A 23,703-nucleotide genomic window follows, 5' to 3' on the forward strand; every position below is an offset into this window, starting at 1 on the left:
GAGCAAACAAGAGACATCGAACTCATTGACCTGTTGTAACACACACACACACACACACACACACACACACACACACACACACACACACACACACACACACACTTAACAGAAAGTCCTCTTGATTTGCATCAAACAATCAGACTGTTATCCAACTTATGGACAACAGATGTGAACACACACAAGGGTTTATCTGATCTGTGATTGGCTGCTGCCGCTGAGGTCAGGGCAGATCTCCCCACACGATTTGCATATATCTGAAACAGGTAAAGCAATTCTCTCATTGTGTCTGGCTCCTCCCCCTCTTCTGTCTCGCGGCCAGAGATCAAACAAAACACTGGCTGGCTGCCGATAGAGGCAGTGGAGAAGAGTTAGGCCCAATCCCATTTCTAACCCTTACCCTTACCCCTCCCCCTTGTTTTGAAGGGGTAAGTGGAAGGGGTAAGGGGTAGAAATGGGATTGGGCCTTAACCCTCAGTGGTCTAGCAATCACGTGAATCAGATCAATAAACCCTCATGGTTTGAGGTCACGTGACGCCGATCAATTAACCCTCGGTGGTCCGACGGTCAAGTGGCTCGTTAGTGGTTCAGATCAATGAACCCTCAGAGGGCTATGGGCTAATTAAGGCCCAATCCCATTTCTACCCCTTACCCTTTCCCCTTACCCCGCCCATTGACCGCTGTCAATTAACCCTATGGGTTAATTAAGCGTCCCAATAGCTGACCTCGCTCACGTACGACTGCGTCTGTTTAAACAGTTAAACCCTCTGGTAGGACTGCTGCCTCCATCTTTATGTGTAAAAACAGACGAGTCGTTTCCGGTACGACAGGAGAAGAATAAGACGAGGTGGAACTTCATCGATCAGACGGGAGAGACGGTCGCCATGGCGAAAAGACAGTAACAGGAAAGAGGTGGGAGGGGATACAGAAACCGACACTAAAGACCAGGACGAATCAGAAGGAGGCAGAGGGGACGTCCTCACCTGCGTCCGAGTCTCCTTTGTACGGGTTGAACTTGGGCTTGGGCGCCACCACGGGGGCGAACTTCTTGGGCGCCTGTTGCTGGGAGACGGAGATGCTTGCGTTGCCGGGCGTGGTCTCCACGCGGGCGCTGACCTGGCCGAGGGGCTCGTCGCCGCTGGGCTGGTTCCACATGATCTGCAACCGGAGAGCGCACGTCAACACATTGGAACGCACCCCGCACCACGCGCGTTGGAATGCACCCCAGTATCAGTCCTCCGAAGACCCGTCTTCCTAAATGCCCAAACATGGACCCGATACCAACATGGCCCCTCTATTCCCCCCCTGGTCTCTGATTGGCTGGTTGCAAAAGGCCCTTGGTCGTGAGTCAGGCCTTCTCACAAACCGAGACGACACTGCCGCGTGCTGTCCTGTGATTGTGTGTCGGATTGTGTGTCGGCTTGTGTGTCGGATTCTATGTTTGATCGACTGTGTGGTTGTATGTTGACGCTCTCAGCCCGTCAGACGGCTTGTGATAACCGCAGCGGCCAAATACCTAAAGGTGATGTCACCGATACGGTGGAATCCACTGGTTCAAAGACCCCGCCGCAGTGTGGCACCCTGTGATTAACTCCTTTATTAGGAGGCTTCTGCTGCCAGGTTGTCATTCAAGGCTTTTGCACACACACACACACACACACACACACACACACACACACACACACACACACACACACACACACACACACACACACACACACACACACACACACACACACACACACACACACACACACACACACACACACACAGGGTTGTGTAGCCAGGTTTTCATCCAAGGCTTTTGCACACACACGCACACACACACATATCTAGAAAGTTACTTCACGACAACAATAATTCCTCAAATCCCGGCGAGCGCCGAGCGATTGGCGCAGCTCTCATTAGCGGAGTTGATATGTGAAGCGATTCTAGGGGGACCTTGAGATAAAAAGCTTACAAAAAGGAGAGAGAATCAAAAAGGAAAATGCCAGCGGTAGTCTCCAGTCTCAGTAGAGAGATTTTTGTAGCCGGTAAAAAATCATGACCAAAAATCCACATCTTATGCATGCATCCCAAGGCCAGAACAGAGGGGCTTCAAAGCCCCAGCACGCAAAACAAATACCACCGCACCATCACTGGAATTGTGAACCAAACTTTTCCGGTTGAAGGGAAATTAGAGGGGTCGTTTCGATCCTAAAAGGAGCAGTTTCAGAGATCGCTTCACGGTGCTGGCCCCATTGATTTTCATGGATCAGGAGCAGATTTCTTGTCCGTGGACAATCTGCGCAGGCCCTTTTCAATCACTCTCGCCCTTTAAGGCTTTTTTTTATGCGTTTATGGCCAGAGCAGACAGCAGTTTATAACACACATGCAAGACAAAGAAGTGCAGACAATAAAGAAAGTACTGTGGGATCAAACGGCGTAAAGATCGAGAGCGATTGAGGGGGTATTTGCAACTCTGATGCAACCCCCGATGATTTTCAGTGTTCACACTAAAAGTCACCGAAAGAGGACAAATCTGTCTTCTGGCCATCGGACAGAATAGGAAGAACAAGAGCCTTCGGAGGTCCTCATAAAATGCGTAAATGTAAAATATTAAATTCATCCCAGCCCTTTCTATCATTTCTTTTTTTTTTTTCAAAGAGTTCAGGCATTGAACTTTTATCCCCTTTTCGTTTTATTTGTATTAGAGTGTTTCGTTGCCTGTGGAACAAGAATTATTATCGTGAACACTTCATGTTCAGAGGCGAACATGAATGCGAGGCTGAGGACAGAAACGCGCAGTGTTTCGCCATCCCCCGTTTCTCAAACCACTTGAAAGATGAACTATTTATACAACATGTCTGCCGCCTCTTTGTGTGCGCGCTGTTTGTTGGTCTGCGTTGTTGAGATGTTTCACTTTGTTCTGAGCAGGCTGCTGATACGCGGCTTAACTTGGGTTCTTTGGAGCGCACAGCGCGCAGAGAAGAAAAAAAAAACACGAAACAAAAAGGGCCCACGCACAATCATCTTTTAATATCTGCTCAAATCCACACCGTCTCTGCTGTCACCGAATGGATCTCGCATTTGATACTGCGGTTTTCTTTTAATGCCGCGTTTCAGCCGCACGCGCTCGTGTCTCCCTCCCTCCCTCCCCCCCTCCCCCGCTCCCTCCCCCCCTCCCTCCTCTCCCATCCGTCCCCCCCTCCCTCCCCCCTTCCCTCCCACCGCTGTCTGAGCGACAGCCTTTCATTCCCGGCTCTCAAATGGCGAGCGGAACAGAGTGGGATTGGAAGAGGGAGAAAGGCGGGAATTGATCTTAGCATGTGTAAATAAGGCGCGCTTAAAAGGGATTTATGTGCAGAATGAAACACCATTCTTTTCACTACCTGCTATTTTATATTTCTGTGTTTTGCCAAATGATTTGCGCAGCCAAACGGCTCCTCGGCACAGCAATAAAACAGACTTTACTTTAGTCAAACATGTGTTCTCACTCTTTTTGAGAAAGATCAGAGATATCCATGTCGTACGCTGCGGATCCACTGATGCATGAAAGTCAGACAAAAGTTTTGAACAAGGCTCGGCTCCAAACTAGCACCATCTTCTGCTCTCATTGGAATGAGGCCAGATTATCGAGGAAACGTGCCCATTGATTTAGCACCTTGAGAGAATCCGTTAACCAGTGTTCATTCCCATCCATCTGTGTTGTAATTTAATATTCAACCAAACTAAAAGTCAACGTCCATATCCCCTGACCTGTACGGTTTGGCCGTGAGACCAGAATTTACCCGCAGGATTGGGCCTTAAAAATCATGACCTAAAAAAATATTTATTATACTGATATTTTTTCAAAAATCTCATGAAAAAGATCACGTCAATGTTACGCGTCTTGCTGAAGAAATATTACATTTGATTGTCTTATCAAGATAAAGAGATTCAACAGAAGTCCTCCTGTGAGGGCCGAGTGGGCCGCTGTGTCGATCAGCAGGACAGAGATGTGTGTGTTGTGTGGCTATGGACTCCAACACACCTCTCCTCTGTTTGGGGTGAGGCAGAGAGGGTCAAGGGTAATGACAACAGTCATGACCTCCGACCTTAGTGGAACACAGCAGGTAAACAGGATTAAAATGGGTCACTTTCCAAACTCTTTAACTAATAATTAACTTACTCATTACAATATAACTTCTCAAATGTATCTAAAAAAGAAGAAAAAATGATTGAACTTATGATTCTCATGTCTTTAAATCGCGTTTGCCTGGGAACACGTCCTCTTGTTTATGCGGTATGTACTGCCATGCCGGTGTATACAAACCCAATCTCCCAGCTTCACTTAATGCCTTTATGTAGCATAAGAAAATGAACCAGCTTGGTTGCAGCGATTCACGCTGAAAACATTCTGTTTGCACGCCTAATTAAAGCAGAGAGAGAGCGAGAGCGAGAGCGAGAGCGAGAGCGAGAGCGAGAGAGAGCGAGAGAGAGAGAGATTCCACGAGGAAGGGAACAAGTAAGCACAATCTGTCTCGGTAGACGGCGCTTGAAGAAGGTGTTCATCTAAGTACATTTTAAATAGACCTTTGAAAAGGGCCGATTACATCGATTCAGAAGGTGCGGGGAAAGTGCTGCGGAAGACATCAACGATCTAAAACGTAAGTATCTCTGTGTCATTTTGTCCCCAAGAAATCTGAAGCTCTGCTGGTTGTCGAGTCTGACACCCATCTGGTTCCAGCGGACAGCTTTCTGTACATCCAGGCTGCGCCGCCATGTTGACAGGCTCGTCACCACCTGTCGGACCACAATATGGCAGCAGCCGCGTCCCGGCCCGTCTGCGGTGGCACGCTATAGGCCGGCGTACGAGGATGTAGAGAGGAGAGGGAGACGGCAGAAAGGCCTGCGTGAGGATCCAGCCCGAGTAGAACAGGACGTTCACCCAGACTCTGTATAGCCTCACCCCTTACACCCCCACACCCCTCTTACACACCTGTTGTGTGTTGTAAGTCCTGGCACTTATTGTACACATTAATTGTATGTTGTACGCCCTGGCACTTAAAAGTAGTACTTCTTATCGTAGCTATCTTTGCGTCCGCAGCAGATCGGAACGTTCACGGTCGTGTTTTGGGGAGAAGGTGAAAAACGGGAAAAACATATTTGCACGTTTTTAAATAAATAAAATAGAGGGTTTCGGATTCACTGGCTCCCTGATACAGAGATCTCCAGACGATGGGTTTGTCCGCTCAAGAGGAAGAGAGGAGGCAAGGCAAACTGCGCTTGTATGACGAACGGAAGGTTTACAGTTTCCGAAAATAAAACCGAACTAAGATGGCCTCAAAATAAGGGCAGTTTCACGCGTAAGAACACATTCTATTGAGTTTATTAAGGCCCCTGGATCGATTCCAACTGCAGACAAGCCGCTGTGACCTTTGGAGACAGAGCTGTCGATTGACGTTCCTTTAGAGGAGTCCTGGCTGCGGCCCCTCCAGGTCAGACACTAGAGAACACAGACCCAATGGTCAGGAGGACAGCCGTACAGAGTACAGACTGCGCCGTTGTACTGCTCTCCATGCCGAGGGGGGGATTCGACATCATCTCATAGGATATAGCCATATGGACTGCATTTCTATAGTGCTTTACTAACCAGTGGCCCCTCAAAGCGCTTTACAATATTGCCTCACATCACCCATTTATGCACACATTCACACACCGACGGCGGCGTCAACCACGCAGGGCGATGGCCAGCGCGTCGGGAGCAGTCAGGGTGAGGCGTCTCGCCCGAGGACACCTCGACACCTCGACACCAGCTAGCCAGGGTCGAAGGAGCCGGGGATCGGACTAGCAACCTTCAGGTGACCAGCCAACCTGCTCTACCTCCTGAGCCTCACGCCGCTCAAGGTACTAGTCTCCATGCTGAGATACAAGAGGACCATGTCCTGGTGAAGAATAGGTCTTTATGCACCTCATGGATGAACCACTACAGACTCCAGTGGAAGTATTGTACAATAGTGTTTCATAGTGGTAGGTCACACTTGAAAGCCCCTTTAATAAATAATTGAAAGGTTCTGAAGGTACAATTTGAGAGTTGTAAAACGAGGGCATGAAGAGAGCAGAAACTTTTCTAAGAATCGTCCCCTCCCCTCTCTGAGTTCCTCAGGCCTTGAGAGTTGCCTTTAAAAAGTATTGAGTATTGTGTAGCGTCTTATCCTATCTATCTTTGTTGTTTACGGGGAATGGGTTAACCTAGCGATTGTTAGTGCTTGACACTTGGTTCTATGAACATCCTCACTGTACCGACAGCGATATATTGTTGTTTAGCTTACCTCTGACAAATGTTCTTATTGTAAATGAATGAACGTAAATGTTTAAACATTGTACTCTACACAAAACAAAAGCGCCCAAAGAAAGTGGGCCCACGTCCGAGACACGCTGAGGAATCCCCCCCACGACCCCCCGGCGTGCGAGGTCGTCCGGAGACCGGAGACACCGAGGTGCACACCAGACGCTCCGCCACGGCGGAGTGAAAGGCCGCGCGTTTAACGCATCACAGAGGAGTCAGTCGGCAGCTCTCAGAGCCCTGTGGCAGGCAGGGACGGCTCCGGTGACGGCGTTCCTTCCCGTCTGCTCAGCGAGGGCGCGGTCTGCGGCTGTCAGTCACGGCCGTTGAGGAAAGAGCTGCAGGTGTTTTCCGGCGGCTCCGTCTTTCATGGGCGCGCGGCGGAGACGTTCGAGCGAGGGATGCCCCCAGAAAAAGGAGGGACGCCGAGGGAAGGGTTTGAAGCAGGGAACTAGACGGAGGAACACGTCTGGTTCTTCAGCTACTGATGCGCTTTCTAGTAACGCTGGAAGCTGTACGGTTGTGTCAGAGACGAGCACTCATGTTAGACAATGGCTCACTGGAGTTAAGGCCAACATATATCTATCTATTTATATATATATAAATATATATACATGTCAGTTTTATAAGTAGCTATATAGAATGATAATGCTACTCTTTGTTACTATTCTCTGCAGATGTCTTTGCTTCAGAAATGTTAAAAAGAACAAGGTCTATCCCCTAGCTTCTCCTTAATGACCTGTCTCTGTACTGTCTAACCCCTACCTGCTCCTTAATGACCTGTCTCTGTACTGTCTATCCCCTACCTGCTCCTTAATGACCTGACTCTGTACTGTCTAACCCCACCTGCTCCTTAATGACCTGTCTCTGTACTGTCTAACCCCTACCTGCTCCTTAATGACCTGTCTCTGTACTGTCTAACCCCTACCTGCTCCTTAATGACCTGTCTCTGTACTGTCTAACCCCTACCTGCTCCTTAATGACCTGTCTCTGTACTGTCTAACCCCTACCTGCTCCTTAATGACCTGTCTCTGTACTGTCTAACCCCTACCTGGTCCTTAATGACCTGTCTCTGTACTGTCTAACCCCTACCTGCTCCTTAATGACCTGTCTCTGTACTGTCTAGCCCCAACCTGCTCCTTAATGACCTGTCTCTGTACTGTCTAACCCCTACCTGCTCCTTAATGACCTGTCTCTGTACTGTCTAGCCCCTACCTGCTTCTTAATGACCTGTCTCTGTACTGTCTAACCCCTACCTGCTCCTTAATGACCTGTCTTTGTATGAACCGTGTAATCCACTAATCTGTCTAATTAGCCCCTCCTCTGCTTGTGAGGACGACACAAGGTGCCAACATTCCTATTTATTTGAACAGATCCATACCTCGAGGCGTGAGTGAGACCGCCCGCTCTGAGCCCACAACAACGTGTCAATTACCCTCCGACTGCAGGATACAAACCCTGCTCAGGAGGGCACTAAAACCCCCCCCGAAAAAACCCTCGGCTCAGCGCACACCCATCACAACAGCCCTGCTACCAGAGCTCCAGCTCCACCGCCGCGCCCGCGCCCCCCCCCACACAGTCGCTAGATCGGCGCCTGGCGTCGAGGGAACCGGGAACTCGGAGCGATGGTCAGCGGCGTGGATCAAACCGCTTTAAAAATTAAAAGGTCCCCCATCTGCCGGGGGGGGGGGGGGGGGATGTTGCCGAGCGGAGCTAGCGCGGGCAGCCGCAGCGGAAGCCAGCCGGTTGAATGGCTGAGCAGGCGGCTAACGCAGGCTAACGCAGGCTAACGCAGGCTAACATGACCCCCCCCCCCCCTCCTCCCCCACGCCGCTGCCTGGCGCTACACGGCCGGGCCCCACAGTTCAAGCCGTCATCACGGAGCCGCCATGTTTTGCGTGCAGAGGGGTTCATACTTGACCGTCCCCGACGGACGGCACGGCTCCGCGTGTTGACACATCAATACTAGCCGAACAGGGCTCGGGAACCTCTTTGGAGCGCTGAATGTTTAATGGCGACAGAGCGAGCGGCAGCGAGGGTCGAGTATCGTGTCGTGTTCGGGCCGAGGGCCAACAGCCTTCACGCCCCTACGGAGACCGGGACGACCTGAAACCACAGCCGTGGAGGCGAGGCGGCTGCCATGTTGTCGTGGTCTGACCCCTCTCCTGTGGAACTGTTTCTTCATCGGTGTGGCTGTCCAACCAAGGCAGCCCCTGTGGTTGGACTAACCCTGTTGTTGAGTACTGGAGTCGATTACTTTTGCTCACTTACAGAGACACAAACGATATATCAGGAAGAATATTGAGGGAGAATAATAGAGCTGCAGTCTTTGTTTGTTCCATATCGTACATGGAGACTCTTGTTTGTGTACGCTCGGCTCAGCGCCTCCCAAACACATGACTACAGACACGTCAGCCACGCGACAACGACGTCAAGGGCGTGTCTCACCTTTGAGTACGCAGTGTGTCAAACGTCCCCAGCAACGACCACAAGGTTCCCCTTACTCACCTTCCTCTAGCAAACCACCACCACCACTGATCGCCGTTCCTTAATGCCTCGAGTTCCTCATCAGAGTGGTTAAACACACCTGAACCTGGCGTGACCTCTTACCTTTACTTTTTTTTCTGTTTGCGCCAAATTACAATCCAATAAGGGTTCCTCCCAACACAAAGCAGCTGGTGAAACTCCACGTTGTAGCTCCCAGCCGGGGACACCAACACACCCAGAGAGGGGCCCCAAAAGTGGAATAAAGCATCAAAGAACAAAGAACACGTCTACAAATACAAACCAGCCATCCTCCCACTAATTAGTGTGTTCGCTGTGTTCCTACGGATAAAGATTCAACCCAAGCAGAAATTAGGTTGAGAAGGAAGTGGAAAATAAGAAAGAATCCCAAATTAACTCGCCTGTTAACTAGATCAAGTTCCTCTAATGTAATCTAATAAGGAAAACTCTCTATAGAAACATCCTGCATGTTGTCTTGCAGGTAGATGAGCGCTCCATGTGAAATACCTAAAGCCTTGCTCAGGGGAGCCTCAACAGCATGTAAAGGATATTAAAAGGGGAGCTTTGTTAGTTCTTTCATTGCTAACTGTAAAGATTCAACCAAATGAACCTATTTGATTGCAAATTCCAGCCTAGATCTATTTCTCTGCCCATCAAAGATAGCCAGGCCTTGGCAACAAGCTGCCACGTTTCCACCTGCCAAAGAGCATTTACTGTTTGACCGAGGGCACAACGTAGCTCGCAGTGCACTGTTACATAACGTTGCTTTGGGCTGAAGACCTGATAAGCACCTTTACATCTCTGGGAGATCTTTCCTTATTGATATTGAAACAGTGCGTGTTCTTATTTACTTATTCTGCAGGATGTGTACTATATGATGAATATTGATTTGGCTGACTAGAACCTGGAATGCGATCATACTTAAGTCTCAGAGTGTGTACATAATTAATGTTTGTTGTACACACAACAGCCTACGGCATCGCAGGGCAGGAACATCGACTCAACAACATCTTTCCTTCTCCATTCATATTTGAAAACACAGAATTACCCTCACTATGTCCATTTAAATGTGACTTTTCTTCCATTAGATACGGCCATGCTTCTGTGGAACGATTCGGTCAAGAACATAAATACACTGCATGAGTTTCCCCTCTACAGCTCGGAAACTGAACGTCAATACCAAGGTGGGTTCGGAAGGACATTACGCAGGTTTGTGACCAGGTATCCACGTGAAATGCCCGCCTAAGCAGCAGCAGAATTTAACCTTGGTATCAGTCCGCCGCTGCCGTAGCCTACTACCAGGCATATAACACTGCTGCCGAGACACAGCAAGTCCCTCAAAATGCAACGCAATGCAAGGTTGGTTTTATTTCTAACATTATTCCATCAACACAGACATTTACATCGATCGTCCGGCGTTATAGTTAATTTGCTTCGGGTGTACTGTGGGGTCGGTAAGACTGTTTTATTAGACGGCTAGTATTGCCCGTTGCCGTGCGCTGGCCTAGCACGAGCGAACTCTGCAACAAGAACGACTGAATGAAATGTGTTGAAAACTGTCTCCAACGATAAAGAACACCAAGGCTAACTTGGGAACCAGGCCCTACCTGAACCGCCCCTTTAAGGTCATCCACAAGGACCATGAGGTCATCCACAGGGGCCTCACGGCACGGCATCAGATCGTTTGGGGGCCCTAAGGTATCCCAACGGCTCCCAACGGCTCCGTGTCCCCGTGATTAGCGTCACCTGTCCGCTAACAAAGGGCTACCTGTGCTCGCCGTGCTCACCAGCCTCGTCCACGCCACGCGGTCTAATTAGCACGCAGGGCGGCGGCGCGGTCAGGTGACTCTGCACCAATCAGCTCCGCAGATCGGAGATAGCACCTTTTAACTGCCACTGCGGTCTTCGCACCATCCGTGCTCTCTTCATCTGATCATTTGTATAGCCGACCGCGTCAATATTTGCCTGGGTTGATCTGAAGCACGGAGAGCGCTGGCTGTGTTCAAAGGGCCTTTGTGCACCCCGTATAGCCACTTATTTACATTCCACTATTTACATTGAGTCACCCACTAACGGAGAGCATCCCAAGTGTCTGAGGACGGTTTGGGGAAACGCAGTGAATGCCGTTGTACGGGATGCGCCTTGTGATTCTCGTGATATTCAAATGATGAATGGGTGTTTTCTGGTGGCATGAGGAGACGGGCGATGGAGATGTTTGTGGAGCGACCGGCAGGATGACGCAGAGGAGGGTGTTGTGGTTTCAGAAACAGGGAAACTCCATCTGGCACAGCCCCAGCTGACTGGAAGAACCATCCCAGTCCCTCCCAGGGCGTGTGTGCTGTGGTATGTGGTGTGTGTCCGTCTGTGTGCGAAAACTCTCTGCACCTGTGTGTGTGTGTTTCTGTGTGTTTCTGTGTGTCTCTTGTGCGTGCACGCCTGCCTGCATGCGTGTGTGTGCATGCTTGTTCGCATGTGCGTGTGTGCAACTCTGGCGCGCCTTTGTGTTTGCGTAGATGTGCTCTCATGTGTTTGCACGTGTGTACACATGCAACTGTTTGTATGGGCATGTGCTATCCTGCAAATCTAGAGTGCCATTGTGTGTGCATGGGTTTTTTGTGTGTTTGTGCGTTCAAGTGTTTGCATGCGCGCGCGAGGGAAAGCGATCACACTCTGGGTGCAAATCCCTCTCTAATGAGAGTAATTAGGAGTGCAGATAATGCGCGGGTTAATGGAATGATTAACACGCAGACAGCCGCTTGTTTTCCCCCCATTAGCTATTGTGTCGAGCGGCTGATAAGCGTTACAATGAGATTAGGAGGCTGAGGGGACCGCATAGCTGCTGCTACACCTCCCTGGGCCACACACACACCAGCTGATTAAACTGTTTAAACCGTGAGCCAGAGTTCATCCTCCGCCTTAAAAAGGTCTCTCTCTCTCTCTCTCTCTCTCTCTCTCTCTCTCTCTCTCTCTCTCTCTCTCTCTCTCTCTCTCTCTCTCTCTCTCTCTCTCTCTCTCTCTCTCTCTCTCTCTCTCTCTCTCTCTCTCTCTCTCTCTCTCTCTCTCTCTCTCTCTCTCTCTCTCTCTCTCTCTCTCTCTACTTTCCCTATGCCCCTCCCGTCTCTCCCTTGCTCCTTCTCCCTTTTTTCATCTCCCTCATGTGTCTCTCCCCCCCCCCTCCCTCCCTCCCGTTTCTCGGACACTCCCGTTAGAGGGCACAAACTGAGGTCCCTCCACGCTGGTCGTAGGTCGAGATGCAGGTGAGTATTTACTCTCACAGTCCACCGAAGAACCGTTTCCTTCTCCTCGTCGTGACTGAGCGACGGAGTGTCTTCACAGCCATTGACTCATCAAACCGTCTCGGGACTTAGTGGTTTGACATTATCGAAAGGCCTCATTGCACACATTCCATCACAGCTCATTGCGTTTGTTTGGTAACACTCCACTTCTACACAAGAATATGAACACGACAATCACTTGCCAGCGAAGAACGTATTTCACACTCTCATCCTCTCCAGCCCGGCGACATAAAATTAAATTCTGGCAGTTTTAATTCATCTTCCCGGAGAAATAAAGCGGGAGAAAGTACCAGCTCCTACCAGCCCGCTCGGAGTTGGGAAACACAACCCGTCTCATAAGTTAATTTCTGCGTTTACACGCGGTGCCAAAACTTCTTTAAAGGCTGCTTTGGAAACGAGTGTTCCGGTGTTTTCCGTTGCGTCGGTTGGCCTTTGCTCCCTAATGACAGCAGCGCCTGTAAATACCAGCGTGCGACTTTAATTGTGAGTGACAGCGTGTATTGACACGGGGGACGTATCAAATGGCGCCGGCTGTATTTGCTCTGCACCGCACGACTAGTGGAGATGAGAAGGTCCCGGGAGTTTATCTTCCACTCTGTCTCGGGAGTTTGGCTGAGTGACAGCGGAAGATACATCACAAATAAAAACACATCACAAATAAAAAACACAACACACAAACAAGCCGACGCCACCGCGTCTCTCTACCCACAACACTGGGGTGAATAACAAGACTTTTAAAAATATATATTAGCATAAACTCTAAGCAAGACGGGGTCTCGAATCAATACCGTGACAGATATCTACTTCACTCGACTCCAGTTCAAGGCAGAACGCCAACTGCGGGAGGAGATCTGAGGCCATCGAGACCTCGTCTCGTCCGTGCACATACCTTCTGCCAACTTTATCGATACCGTAGCGCAGAGACAAACAAAACACCGTTCTGAGCGCGAAAGACGGAGCGTGCGTTCGCAGACAAACTCGGTAATTAGCGCTACACAGGATCATACCAATATTAGCGGTTTGATTAGCTCTGCGCTACCCCACTTAATTGGTTAAGCCCTCCTGAAAAGCCACGAGGACAGAAACACATCGCAATCACCTCTGCAGCTGTTGCTGTCACAGTACCTCCTCTTTTTCCTTCATACAGTCATCTGGCAGACGCTTTTATTCAAAGAGACTGGTTTGGTTGGAGCTACACAGAGCACTTTCAGATTGAGCTGCATTAGCCAGGTGTCGTCGAGCTCAGAGACGCCTCACATGGAAACCGCAGAACTCGGTTTGAACCCGGGACCTTTTCTTCTGGGAGATATACTGGGAAAACAATCAAACATGACACTACCTACACAACAGGACGCATATGCAACTACTACATGTAACAAAATGGCCGGCTGAAAGAGATATCAGTACAATAAAGTCACAAACATCGAACAAACTCGCCGTCATCCATCTGAATCAGGATTCAGTTAAGACTCGTTTTGAAGGGCACCTCACAACGGACACGGTAAACCAGCTCAATGTCTCTATCCAGACCGAGCTGTGAAGACGAGTGTCTCTGGCCGGCGGTGTAACGTACAGGGGTAGTTAGCACGCGATCCAGGCGACAATTAAACACACTGGGGTCTGACAGGAAGACGCAAATACCCAATCCCAACGCTACGGTGTAATTTAGAACGCCATCGGAATCTCGCTGGAATCTCCGTCTCCGAGGGAGCGCCGAGATGCCAGGAGTCCTTCTCCATCGTCGAGGTGGACTTAATTATCGCCCCGGACGCACAAACAACGATAAGGCCCGTGTACGAGCCACAATGACTGCCGGTGCGGTCACCATCTTGGGAAATGAGTTACGATGAAGTCAATCTAGTCTGCAATTAGACAGGCCATTTTCAATGATGGTGGTGGTGGTAGAGAGAGAGAGTGTGAGTTTGAGTGTGAGTGTGTGTGTGTGTGTGTAATCTCTCCTCACCATATTGGAGTGTATTTTTAGGACTTTTTGGAAAGTTCTTGGAAGAGCAAATTCATGAACTTCACGGTGTTCGGCGATCTATTAAAATTCCATCGCTGCTGTATGTGTGAACTCTGACTCAACCAATGGGCCGATGCCGCTCTGATCTGAAAGGACCCGTTCTCCCACTGCGGCGTAGTGGGGCGGTCGACGTTAGATATCGTTGAGACGATATTGGACTGATGGAATGGGACTGAATGGACGTCACTTCGACCTCCAGTAGGTTCCAGTCGGTCAAGTGCGAGGGCAGAGCTGTGAGGGAGATTGACTCCCAGACCGAGGCACTGAGTTCGATGCCCGCAGTCTGCCAGGCGCACCCTTCTTTGAGCCGCCGGCCAGACAAGGTGATGGACCCTCTTTGTACACAACAGACCGTCTGATGCCAAAAGAGGTGGCGCCGACCAACGTCTGTTAGCGTCGCGGGGTGCGTCTAACGAACGCCGTCTCCTCGCTCCGAGGGTCCCGCGAGAAGGGGAGGAGGAAGAGGTTTTAAGTGAATGGTAGACGGCGTGAGCCTGGCCCTACGACAGCCTCTCCACATTACAGGCTTATCCCCTGAATCCTCCGTGAGCGATACACATTCCTTCTTAAACTGGATTTGGGCTCGGCCACGTAATCCCCCCTCAGCCGCACTGCTGGCGAGGAGAGGCCCCGAATCAACTTATTATTGATAACATTTTGTTGTTGGCAGAATGGGGATGACTTCGGCGAAGAGAATCCCTTTAGAACAGATTATAAAAGACGCTAAGGAAGGGAAATCGCAGCTCAGGAGGATTTTAATTTTTTCGAATACACACACTTCGAATACACACACGCACACACACTTAGAAACGTTTGACGCGCGTGGACGACAGTCGATTCTCCCCCGGTGCCGTAGCCTCCGGAATCGCCTCGATTTCACTCTTACGGTAGAAAAGATGGTATGAAGAGAAGCAGCTGGATTTAGATTTGTTTTTCCGTTTTAACTCTCAGACATTGTCTCCAACCTCCAACTCGTCTTGCTCAGGAACCACAAGCCAGGCCCTCTCCCATCTGTCTCCGCATTCCTTTGGCGGCGGTCCACACACACTCACACAAACGCACAAACAATGGGGGGAAATCAGCCAATGATCTGTATTATTTCTTCACCTCCTGTCCCCTGGTGAATAGGACGAGCGCACAATAACGCGTTAAAACAGAGGCTTACGTTAAACAATCCTGTCAAACACACTGCCAGACGACGCGGGATCGCTGAGGAACGCAACACCTGGCTTTGCCAAGTGTTGCTCCTTCCCCAACTGCCAGAACGAGAAACGGGTTGAGGAGACGGTGAAATGTATTTATAGTCACTAGTCAACTTTATCTGTGGTTGCCTTTTTTAATGTAAAAATGTAGGTTTAATGTAAAACATCATTTATTAATATATAATGCCAAAATAACATTCATCATGTTTTTTTTGTTTTTTTGGAAGGTTCTGGCAATAATCACATTAAGTTCTAAATATATGTACAGAACCACATTTTACAATGATTGTTGGGGGTTTTAATGTAAAATGTAGGGTTACTGTTAAATTATATTTATTAATATATATACACATGTCGTTTTCATTGTTTATTTATCGTTCAAGAAAACTGAATGTCAGTTGGATCCGTTTTCAAACGTCAGTTTAAAACCTGTTCTTCGTCCAGGCCAGCTGAAAGACCTCGACATTAATCATGAACTTGGAGACTCATCGTCGGATCAACCGTGAATCATTCTAGGATCCCTCTTATCTATTTCTATGACATTTCCATCCTTCGTTCCCAACCTCTGAGCGGGAAAAACACAAAAGGGCCGACAATCTGTTTGTCCAAAAACATTTGGCGGGCGTCGGACCGCCTGTTTTTAAACGACGAGTCTTAGGCTTAGGTCCCAGTGGTTAGCCCGTTAATCTCCCGATTCGCCTCTCCCTTTCTCCCTCCGTCTCCCCCCGACCCCTGGCCCCTGGACCCATCCAAAGAAGATTAATTGAAAAGGAAACTTCCGCCCTCCCCAGATGTGTTTTTGCACTTCTCCGTGATACTTAATTGACCGTTCGCTGTTGCCGTTTACTCAGCAGTGCTAATCCGGTTAAAACTGGCCCGGGCCAGTCGGCCCCCGGCGTCAACACCGCTCTTAATCAGCCGCAGCTTTGCCGATCTCCGCCGGGTCCTGTTGACGTGTTGTCCACAGATCACTGGATCCTCCTGGCTGATTTGGTGAAGTGCAGATGGGCGGCTGATCGCACAGCAATCACACACGCAAAACACGCAATGTTTGTTTTGGTCGTACGGTACACGCCGTGCCTGCACTTTGTTGTTGTACATCGTTGACCCCCGGTTGTCCCAGGACCTGTCTGATATATGTGGAGATGCACATACATTAGACAGGCTCTCCTCTTCCAGAACCTCTCTAATGTATGTGGAGGTACACATACATTAGACAGGTCCTTGAAGAGGAGAACCTCTCTAATGTATGTGGAGGTACACATACACTAGACAGGTCCTGGAAGAGGAGAACCTCTCTAATGTATGTGGAGGTACACATACATTAGTCAGGTCCTTGAAGAGGAGAACCTCTCTAATGTATGGGGAGGTACACTAGACAGGTCCTGGAAGAGGAGAACCTCTCTAATGTATGTGTAGTAATGTATATGTAATGCCTGATACATGTGCACCTCTACAACATATTATTCCTGTAGGTCTCATCCTACAGGTGTTTGGTACAAGATGTATGTAATTAATCCCAGACCGGACATTTGGACGACACAGGAGAAGGTAGCAGACATTAAAAAAACATTAAAATGCCCCTTTTTAGTTTTCCTACAAAAACAAAAAGGTAATGTAAATGTTTTCCTACAGAACGTGAGTCGTCAACACGTTAATGTAATGCACAAAGAAGACGAAGAGTTCTGAACCCGAGGGTCTGGCCGGCCGTATCCGAGTGGAAAGACCCCGTATCTATGACTCACAGGATCCCTCAAAGATCTCCTGAGGAAGGACGGACTGGAGCTCACTGGCTCTACGCCCCGAACACACGGAGACCCACTCTGAGACAAACAACAACTCACTAATACTGGGACGGCAAAAACATAGGGAATAGTGAGTGAGTGAATAGGGAACGATTTCGAACACAGCTTCTGTATGAGCATGCTTCTGTCTTGGGGTCACCTGGCCAGGTGCGGCTGTGATGGGGTCACCCATAGCCCTCCTAAACACCCCTGCGTTCCCTCTTGACGATTAAGGGAGTTTCTAGGGTTAAGGGTTGTCATGACTAGATGGCCTATGATGCCCTTTGAGACTGTTCATGTGATTAAGAGCTACACAGAGAAAACAGTATGTGGCGTCCATAAAATGGACAAGGTCAACTTCAACTGGTGGTTAAGAGGCTGGGATGTACAGTTAATTGGTCAGACTATGAGACAAGCAGCTGTTGTGATGCTAGTCACAGATAACGAGTGTCTCTACGGAAGCGACTTCCTTCCGCTCGCTAAATCAACTTCGACTGGGCCGCGGAGTGCGTAACTTAATCGATGTAGACATGATGAACTTGAGACTGAGACGAATGACTTTTTGGTAACGAACACAAGCGAGCGATTATAATATTTCCTAAAAAGGAGGGCAGAAGACAATTCCCCAGACCCGCTCCCCAGACGGGCCGGAGGTATCTAGAGCACCGCGTCCATTCAGATAAAGAGGCGCCGCTATTTAAAACCCCGATCCAACACGGACCCCGGGGCAAGTCACGACCAAGAAACACTCAAGCCTTCTCCTAAACACTCTTGTTCTTCAACAGTGAGGCAACGAGGGAAACTAGCACATCTTGGAGACTGCTAGGGGGCTAAGGTTAGGCAACAACCCAAACTAGTTAGGCACATTTCAGACTGTAGGAGGGTTGTTTAGGCAATGAGCCTAACGAGTGTGTCTTAGACTGCAGGTGGGCTAGTTGGGCAATGAGCCTAACTAGACTGCAGGAGGGCCACAAACGCAACTGGAAGGTTGCTGGTTCCATCCCCAGCTCCTCCTTGCTAACTGTGGATGTGTCTCAGAGCAAACACACCATTCCTAGCTGCTCCCGACGAGCTGAATGGGTGAATGAAGGGGTGTATGAATGTGCTATTGAATGTGCATCAATGTGTGTAGGAATTGGTTTATGAATGTTTGATTACATGGGTGAATGAATGTGTGTATGAATGGGTTTATGAATGATTGATAACATGGGTGAATAGTGTGTATAAATGTATGTATGAATGGTTTCATGAATGCGCGATTGAATGGGAGAATGAATGGGTGAATCTGAGGCACTCATTGTAAATCGCCTTGAGAGGCCAAAGGTGGGAGAAGCACCATATAAATACATTCCAGTTAGCATTTATTGGGGTTGATATGTTGATCAACTGAATGTTTAGGTACAATCCAAACCACACATTCTGGTTATTCTTCCCTTTCCATTTGGCCCCGGTCTATATATTTTTCTCCACACCGTGACGTTGTCTGCGTCCCACTTCTCTAAATAAGGTAGGGAAGTTCTACAAACTTCTCCTGTGCACAACAACCCAGACCGGTTTAACCATGAGCGTCTGGTCTCAGGGTAGAGGAAACACCACCATCTGATTACCACAAGGCCCGCCTCTTTCCCCAGGGCCGAAGCCCCAGGGCATGCTGGGAGAGAGAGAGGGGGGGGGGGGGGGGGGGTCGCATGACACTACAGGGAAACCTCATCAAGTACCAAACACGTTGAGGCCGGGCGACCGTGCCCGACTCGACTACTTTCAGAATGTCTTCGAATGACATCGTTGACCAATATGGACTCACAACGGCTACTGTTACACGGACGCTTCAACTTTAAGTAGGAGCCTGTGGTTTCCATGGCGATGTGGCATTAAAACCAAACTCATAGTTGGCAAAAGAATAGCAGATAAGTCCTTTTGCATGATATGTCCGATTTTGTCTGAAATCTGCCTGTCCTTAATGAGTTATGTATAGTTGTTCATCTGGTGTAAGAGCATGTGCCTTATAAATGTTATAAATATATAAAACATATTCAACAAATGTGCAACCATTTGGGACGGATTTAACAATAATGAATGTCATGTAAACGCACAATAATCTTTTCTCCAACTGCGTGCGTTGATGGTCACGGCAGCAGCGCCATTCAGCATATATCAAACATTCTGCCTCCAGTGTGCGTAAAGGACGTCTCTGAATAGGTTCTTGTCTGTTAAACATCCCCTCAGAGCGAGGCTTTAACCACGTGGACAGACAAGTACGCAACTCACTCCAGGACACTAGCCGATGACGGGGATCGAACTCACGACCCTTGGGCTACAAATACACGGCCGGGGCTGGAGGTCACAGCCAGCCCTTGGTGGAGGTCACAGCCGCCGTGGAGCGCCACTGCAGGGGAATGTATCTGGACGGTGGAACCTGCTAGCTTCTCCCTGCCGCATAATCCCAACCCGTCGGAGAACCCCCTCGACCGAGAGCTGCTCATCCCCTGACGAGAAGGTGCACTCGGGTGGCTGAGTCATTTAGGACTAGATCTTGTTTTTTTTGTGAAAAATATCTAGTTTCTTGTCTAATTGCTCTTTTATTGTTCTTAATTACATTAAACCACCAATAACCAAAATAGAAAATGATTGAACTAACCTTTTGATTTCAGTGGCTACACTTCCCGGTGGATGTTTTTCGTGAGACCATGACTAAATAGTTCTCTTTATCATCGATGGGGGATGTTTACATGATAACAGGACAGGAATCGACAGAGCAGGACTCACCTTGATGTTGGAGAGGAGAGGAGCAGGTCACTGAGGAGCAGACACTGAGGAGACACAGAGAGAAGGGGTTAGACTACGGTCTGAGGATAGACAGAGAGAAGGGGTTAAACTACGGTTTGAGGAGAGAGAGAGAGAGAGAGGAGAGAGAGAGAGAGGAGAGAGAGAGAGAGAGGAGAGAGAGAGAGAGCGGGAGAGAGAGAGAGAGAGAGAGAGAGAGAGAGAGAGAGAGAGAGAGAGAGAGAGAGAGAGAGAGAGAGAGAGAGAGAGAGAGAGAGAGAGAGAGAGAGAGAGAGAGAGAAGGTCTGGGGTTAAACTATGAAAGCAGTGAACTCAGACAGCAGAGTCGTCACCAGGAATAAGATGACTTTATACATTTATTTTTTCAGTTGATTAGAATTCTACATTTATCGTTGACATTTCACTCCTGTCACAATAATTATCAGCAAAAAATATAAAGAAAAATATATAAAGAATTATATCTAAAGGCAGAAATAAACTTTTGCCTGAAAGTGACAAACCTAAAGTTTTTATTTATTAATAATACGAATAATAGTAATAACAAAAGGAGGCTGAAACGTCTATTTGTGGCGTAGGGAATGTCCTACATTTAGATTAAATACAGGTAGGGGTGGGGGGGGTTGGGGGTCCCTAGGGCCCAGATGTGTGCAGCGTGTGCCATGTGTTTGAGGTGTGTGTGTGTGTGATGTGTTTGAGGAGTGTGCGTGACGACTCTGGGTTTGTGCGTGTTGGGGACTTCTTTAGTTGTGATAAATTGACGGTGTCAGATTCCCCCACGCAGAGCGAAGAATACCAGAGGGAGCCCCGCCCCCCTCAGTCAGTCAACAACACACACACACACACACACACACACGCACGCACGCACGCACGCACGCACGCACGCACGCACGCACGCACGCACGCACGCACGCACGCACGCACGCACGCACGCACGCACGCACGCACGCACGCACGCACGCACGCACGCACGCACGCACGCACGCACGCACGCGCGTGTGCGTGCGTGCGTGCGTGTGTGCAACTGTGTATGCGTGTGTGGGTGGGTGTTCCTAGATGAAGGAGACCTACTGAGGTCGACTGGGTTTGGGGATGAAACCCAGAATCTTTTGGCGGGGATCGAACACCATAGCCACATGTTTTATGAATATAGCAGACACTTGAGCGTTTCTTGATTCTACATGGTGTGTAACGTTTTAATGTTTAAGAGAAAACACGGATGATTAGCATGATGGCACATGATAGTCTTCTATAAATTCAACCCTAATTTAAAGAGTGATCTTATTTGAGAGCACAATTCTCACTTAAAAATGTTTAATGAAAACCAGATGTTGAAACTAAAACCGTTTTAATAAGAGGGTATAAATAGTTTAAAGCAATTTCATTTTGCGTTTTGAACATTCTACTTTATGCTTGCAGGTAAATGTCAAGATAAACTCTGAACTTGTGAACAAGTTTGAAAGGATTAATTAAAACCTGCCGCTTTTTATTTTTACACCACCAGATCATCTCAGTTGGATTCGCAAAGCCTCAAAACATTTAAGACGAAGAAAAGACATCACTGCGGACATATTGACACGCACAATATTATTCATATTTAGCAAGAGCAGTGGGAGTTAAACCTTTAATAAAAATTACAAAATAAAAGCACAACTATACACTAGTGCCACTTAAATATTTACTTTCAGGGCCGAGCATTCGTAAACAACAATATAAAAAAACATCTTTTTACACCGACTATGGAATGATGATTGAATCACGAAGAGGATGTTCTAGAATCTAGAGGGTTCCATGCATTAAGAACCAGGCGACACTTGCAGCCATGACAACTCTTAAAAACACAGCCAAAAACAATTAGTACCATTCCTGCAACCCTCCCCACTGCAGTTATATTAAGGATCTTGGATCTCTTCTTGTATGAAGCTTTGGTAAAGGCAAGATTATTTTCTCAAGTGCAAACCTTGCACTGTAAGAGTGAATGCCTTTCACCGACAATGTCTCATTTTATGAATGAACTGCTGACAGGTAGTGAGCTATTGCAACCTGACCAGTCTATTGTGATTGGACTGAAGTGAACTCATCATGCCTCTGCCACCCGTCTGCCTGCCTTCCAAATGGATATTTGACAGTTAGACTCAGAAGTTAATTCACATTCATAAAAAAAAAAACGAAATTACTCAATTTTAAAGTATTATATTTCGCTCTCTATATATATATTCAAATAAAACCAAGCAATTTATTAAATGTCAAGTCCATTAAGATAACGAAGGTGGGAGCATTTGGCTTCAATGGCTCATGTAGGAACTCGAAAGATAAAGATGAAATTATCACTGCCATTAAATGTTGGGACATGGAGCAATTTGCTATCAGGTGTGAGGAATCTCCACAGAACCGGAGAGCATTAAGCTCAATTCTAAAGGGTTCGCCCAGGTCAAAGGAAAAGTCATTTTAAACACTCAAAAGGCTCTTTGTTTCACTTTAAGATGGATGAATTTCCAAGAGAATACTTTTGATCCCATTTGAATAAATAGGCCAACGGCGGGAGTCCATCAAAACGCCGCCATCAAAGTCCCGGCACTTTGCCGATACTTTGCCGGTACTTTACCATCAACATATGGTGCCATCATTTATGGGTGAAAGTAGTGCGTCAGCTGAATCGCTAATAATGATAATAATAATATTTGGTAAGACATATGATGGCATGTGACTCAGGAGATAGAGCGGGTTGGCTGGTAACCGGAAGGTTGCTAGTCCGATCCCCAGCTCCGTGTCGAGGTGTCCCTGAGCGAGACGCCTCACCCTGACTGCTCCCGACGAGCCGGCTGTCGCCCTGCGTGGCTGACTCCGCCGTCGGTGTGTGAATGTGTGCATGGACGGGTGAATGTGAGGGCAATATTATAAAGCGCTTTGAGCGTCCACTGGTTAGAAAAGCGCGAAATGCTAAATGTCGTCTGCAAATCCTAGTGCCCACCAGAGTATGAGAGCGAGCCCCCAACAAACCCCCTCCTCTCCGGGGAGCAGTGACCTCACCACACCAGTGTTATCCTCGCCTGCCCACTCCCAGCCAGAGTACTCTCTCTGACACAGATCCCCCAGCAGGAAGCTGCCAGGAGCCAGGGCTCTCCGTCAGGGCCCTCCTAAGTGCTTGTTCTGTGGGCCAGCGCGGCAGTCTGGTTACCATGGAGGAAGCCGGTAGAGCCCGGAGAATATCTCCCAGGATCCACCTGGGCTCTCTCTCTCCCACCAGGCTAACCCTATTTATAACTGGACACATGTCTAACCTGAAGCACAGTACTACTTACAATACCATGTGTAGAAACAATGGTACAGTACTAGGAACAGTACCAAAAGCTACAGTACTACGTACAATACCACGTGTAGTACCAAATGGTCCACTTCTACATACAATACTAGGAACAGTAGCAAAATCTACAGTACTACGTACAGTACTTATCAAGGCAGTACTTTGTACAGTACCAACAGATGGACTGCTAGGTATAGTACCCAGTATGATGATTATGGGTGGCTCTGCATTGACGCAGTACTTGGTTCATAGTACAAATACATCGCAGTACTAATGGGCAAAGTACTAGGAAGTCTTTGGTACAGTTATAATGGGCAATGTAGAGTATCAGAACTAATGGATGCATTACTATCGGCTATAGTAAAGAAACAAAGACAATCTTATCTACTATTGTGCATAATTATATTTTCTACCATTCTATTCCTTTCAAATCATCACCCTCAGATCCTCTTTAATGGTTTTTAATTTGTACTGGTAAAAATAAATCGCTCACAAGGGGAACAC

General features: G+C 48.2%; 1 protein-coding gene across 1 annotated transcript in view; it reads right to left on the reverse strand.

Annotated features, from left to right (window-relative positions):
• The window catches only part of lpp (LIM domain containing preferred translocation partner in lipoma), an 80,980-nt gene that overhangs the window by 47,033 nt on the left and 10,244 nt on the right, over positions 1 to 23,703 (reverse strand). Inside the window, exons 3-4 of the mRNA XM_056604201.1 lie at positions 19,881 to 19,924; positions 981 to 1,155 (exon numbers count right to left, since the gene is read on the reverse strand). Of these exons, the coding sequence (XP_056460176.1) occupies positions 981 to 1,152 (172 nt within the window). The 5' untranslated portion in view covers positions 1,153 to 1,155; positions 19,881 to 19,924. The remainder of the gene's footprint in view (positions 1 to 980; positions 1,156 to 19,880; positions 19,925 to 23,703) is intronic.

This window comes from Gadus chalcogrammus, chromosome 12 (genome assembly GCF_026213295.1).
Source record: "Gadus chalcogrammus isolate NIFS_2021 chromosome 12, NIFS_Gcha_1.0, whole genome shotgun sequence".
NCBI classification, from domain to species: Eukaryota; Metazoa; Chordata; class Actinopteri; order Gadiformes; family Gadidae; genus Gadus; species Gadus chalcogrammus.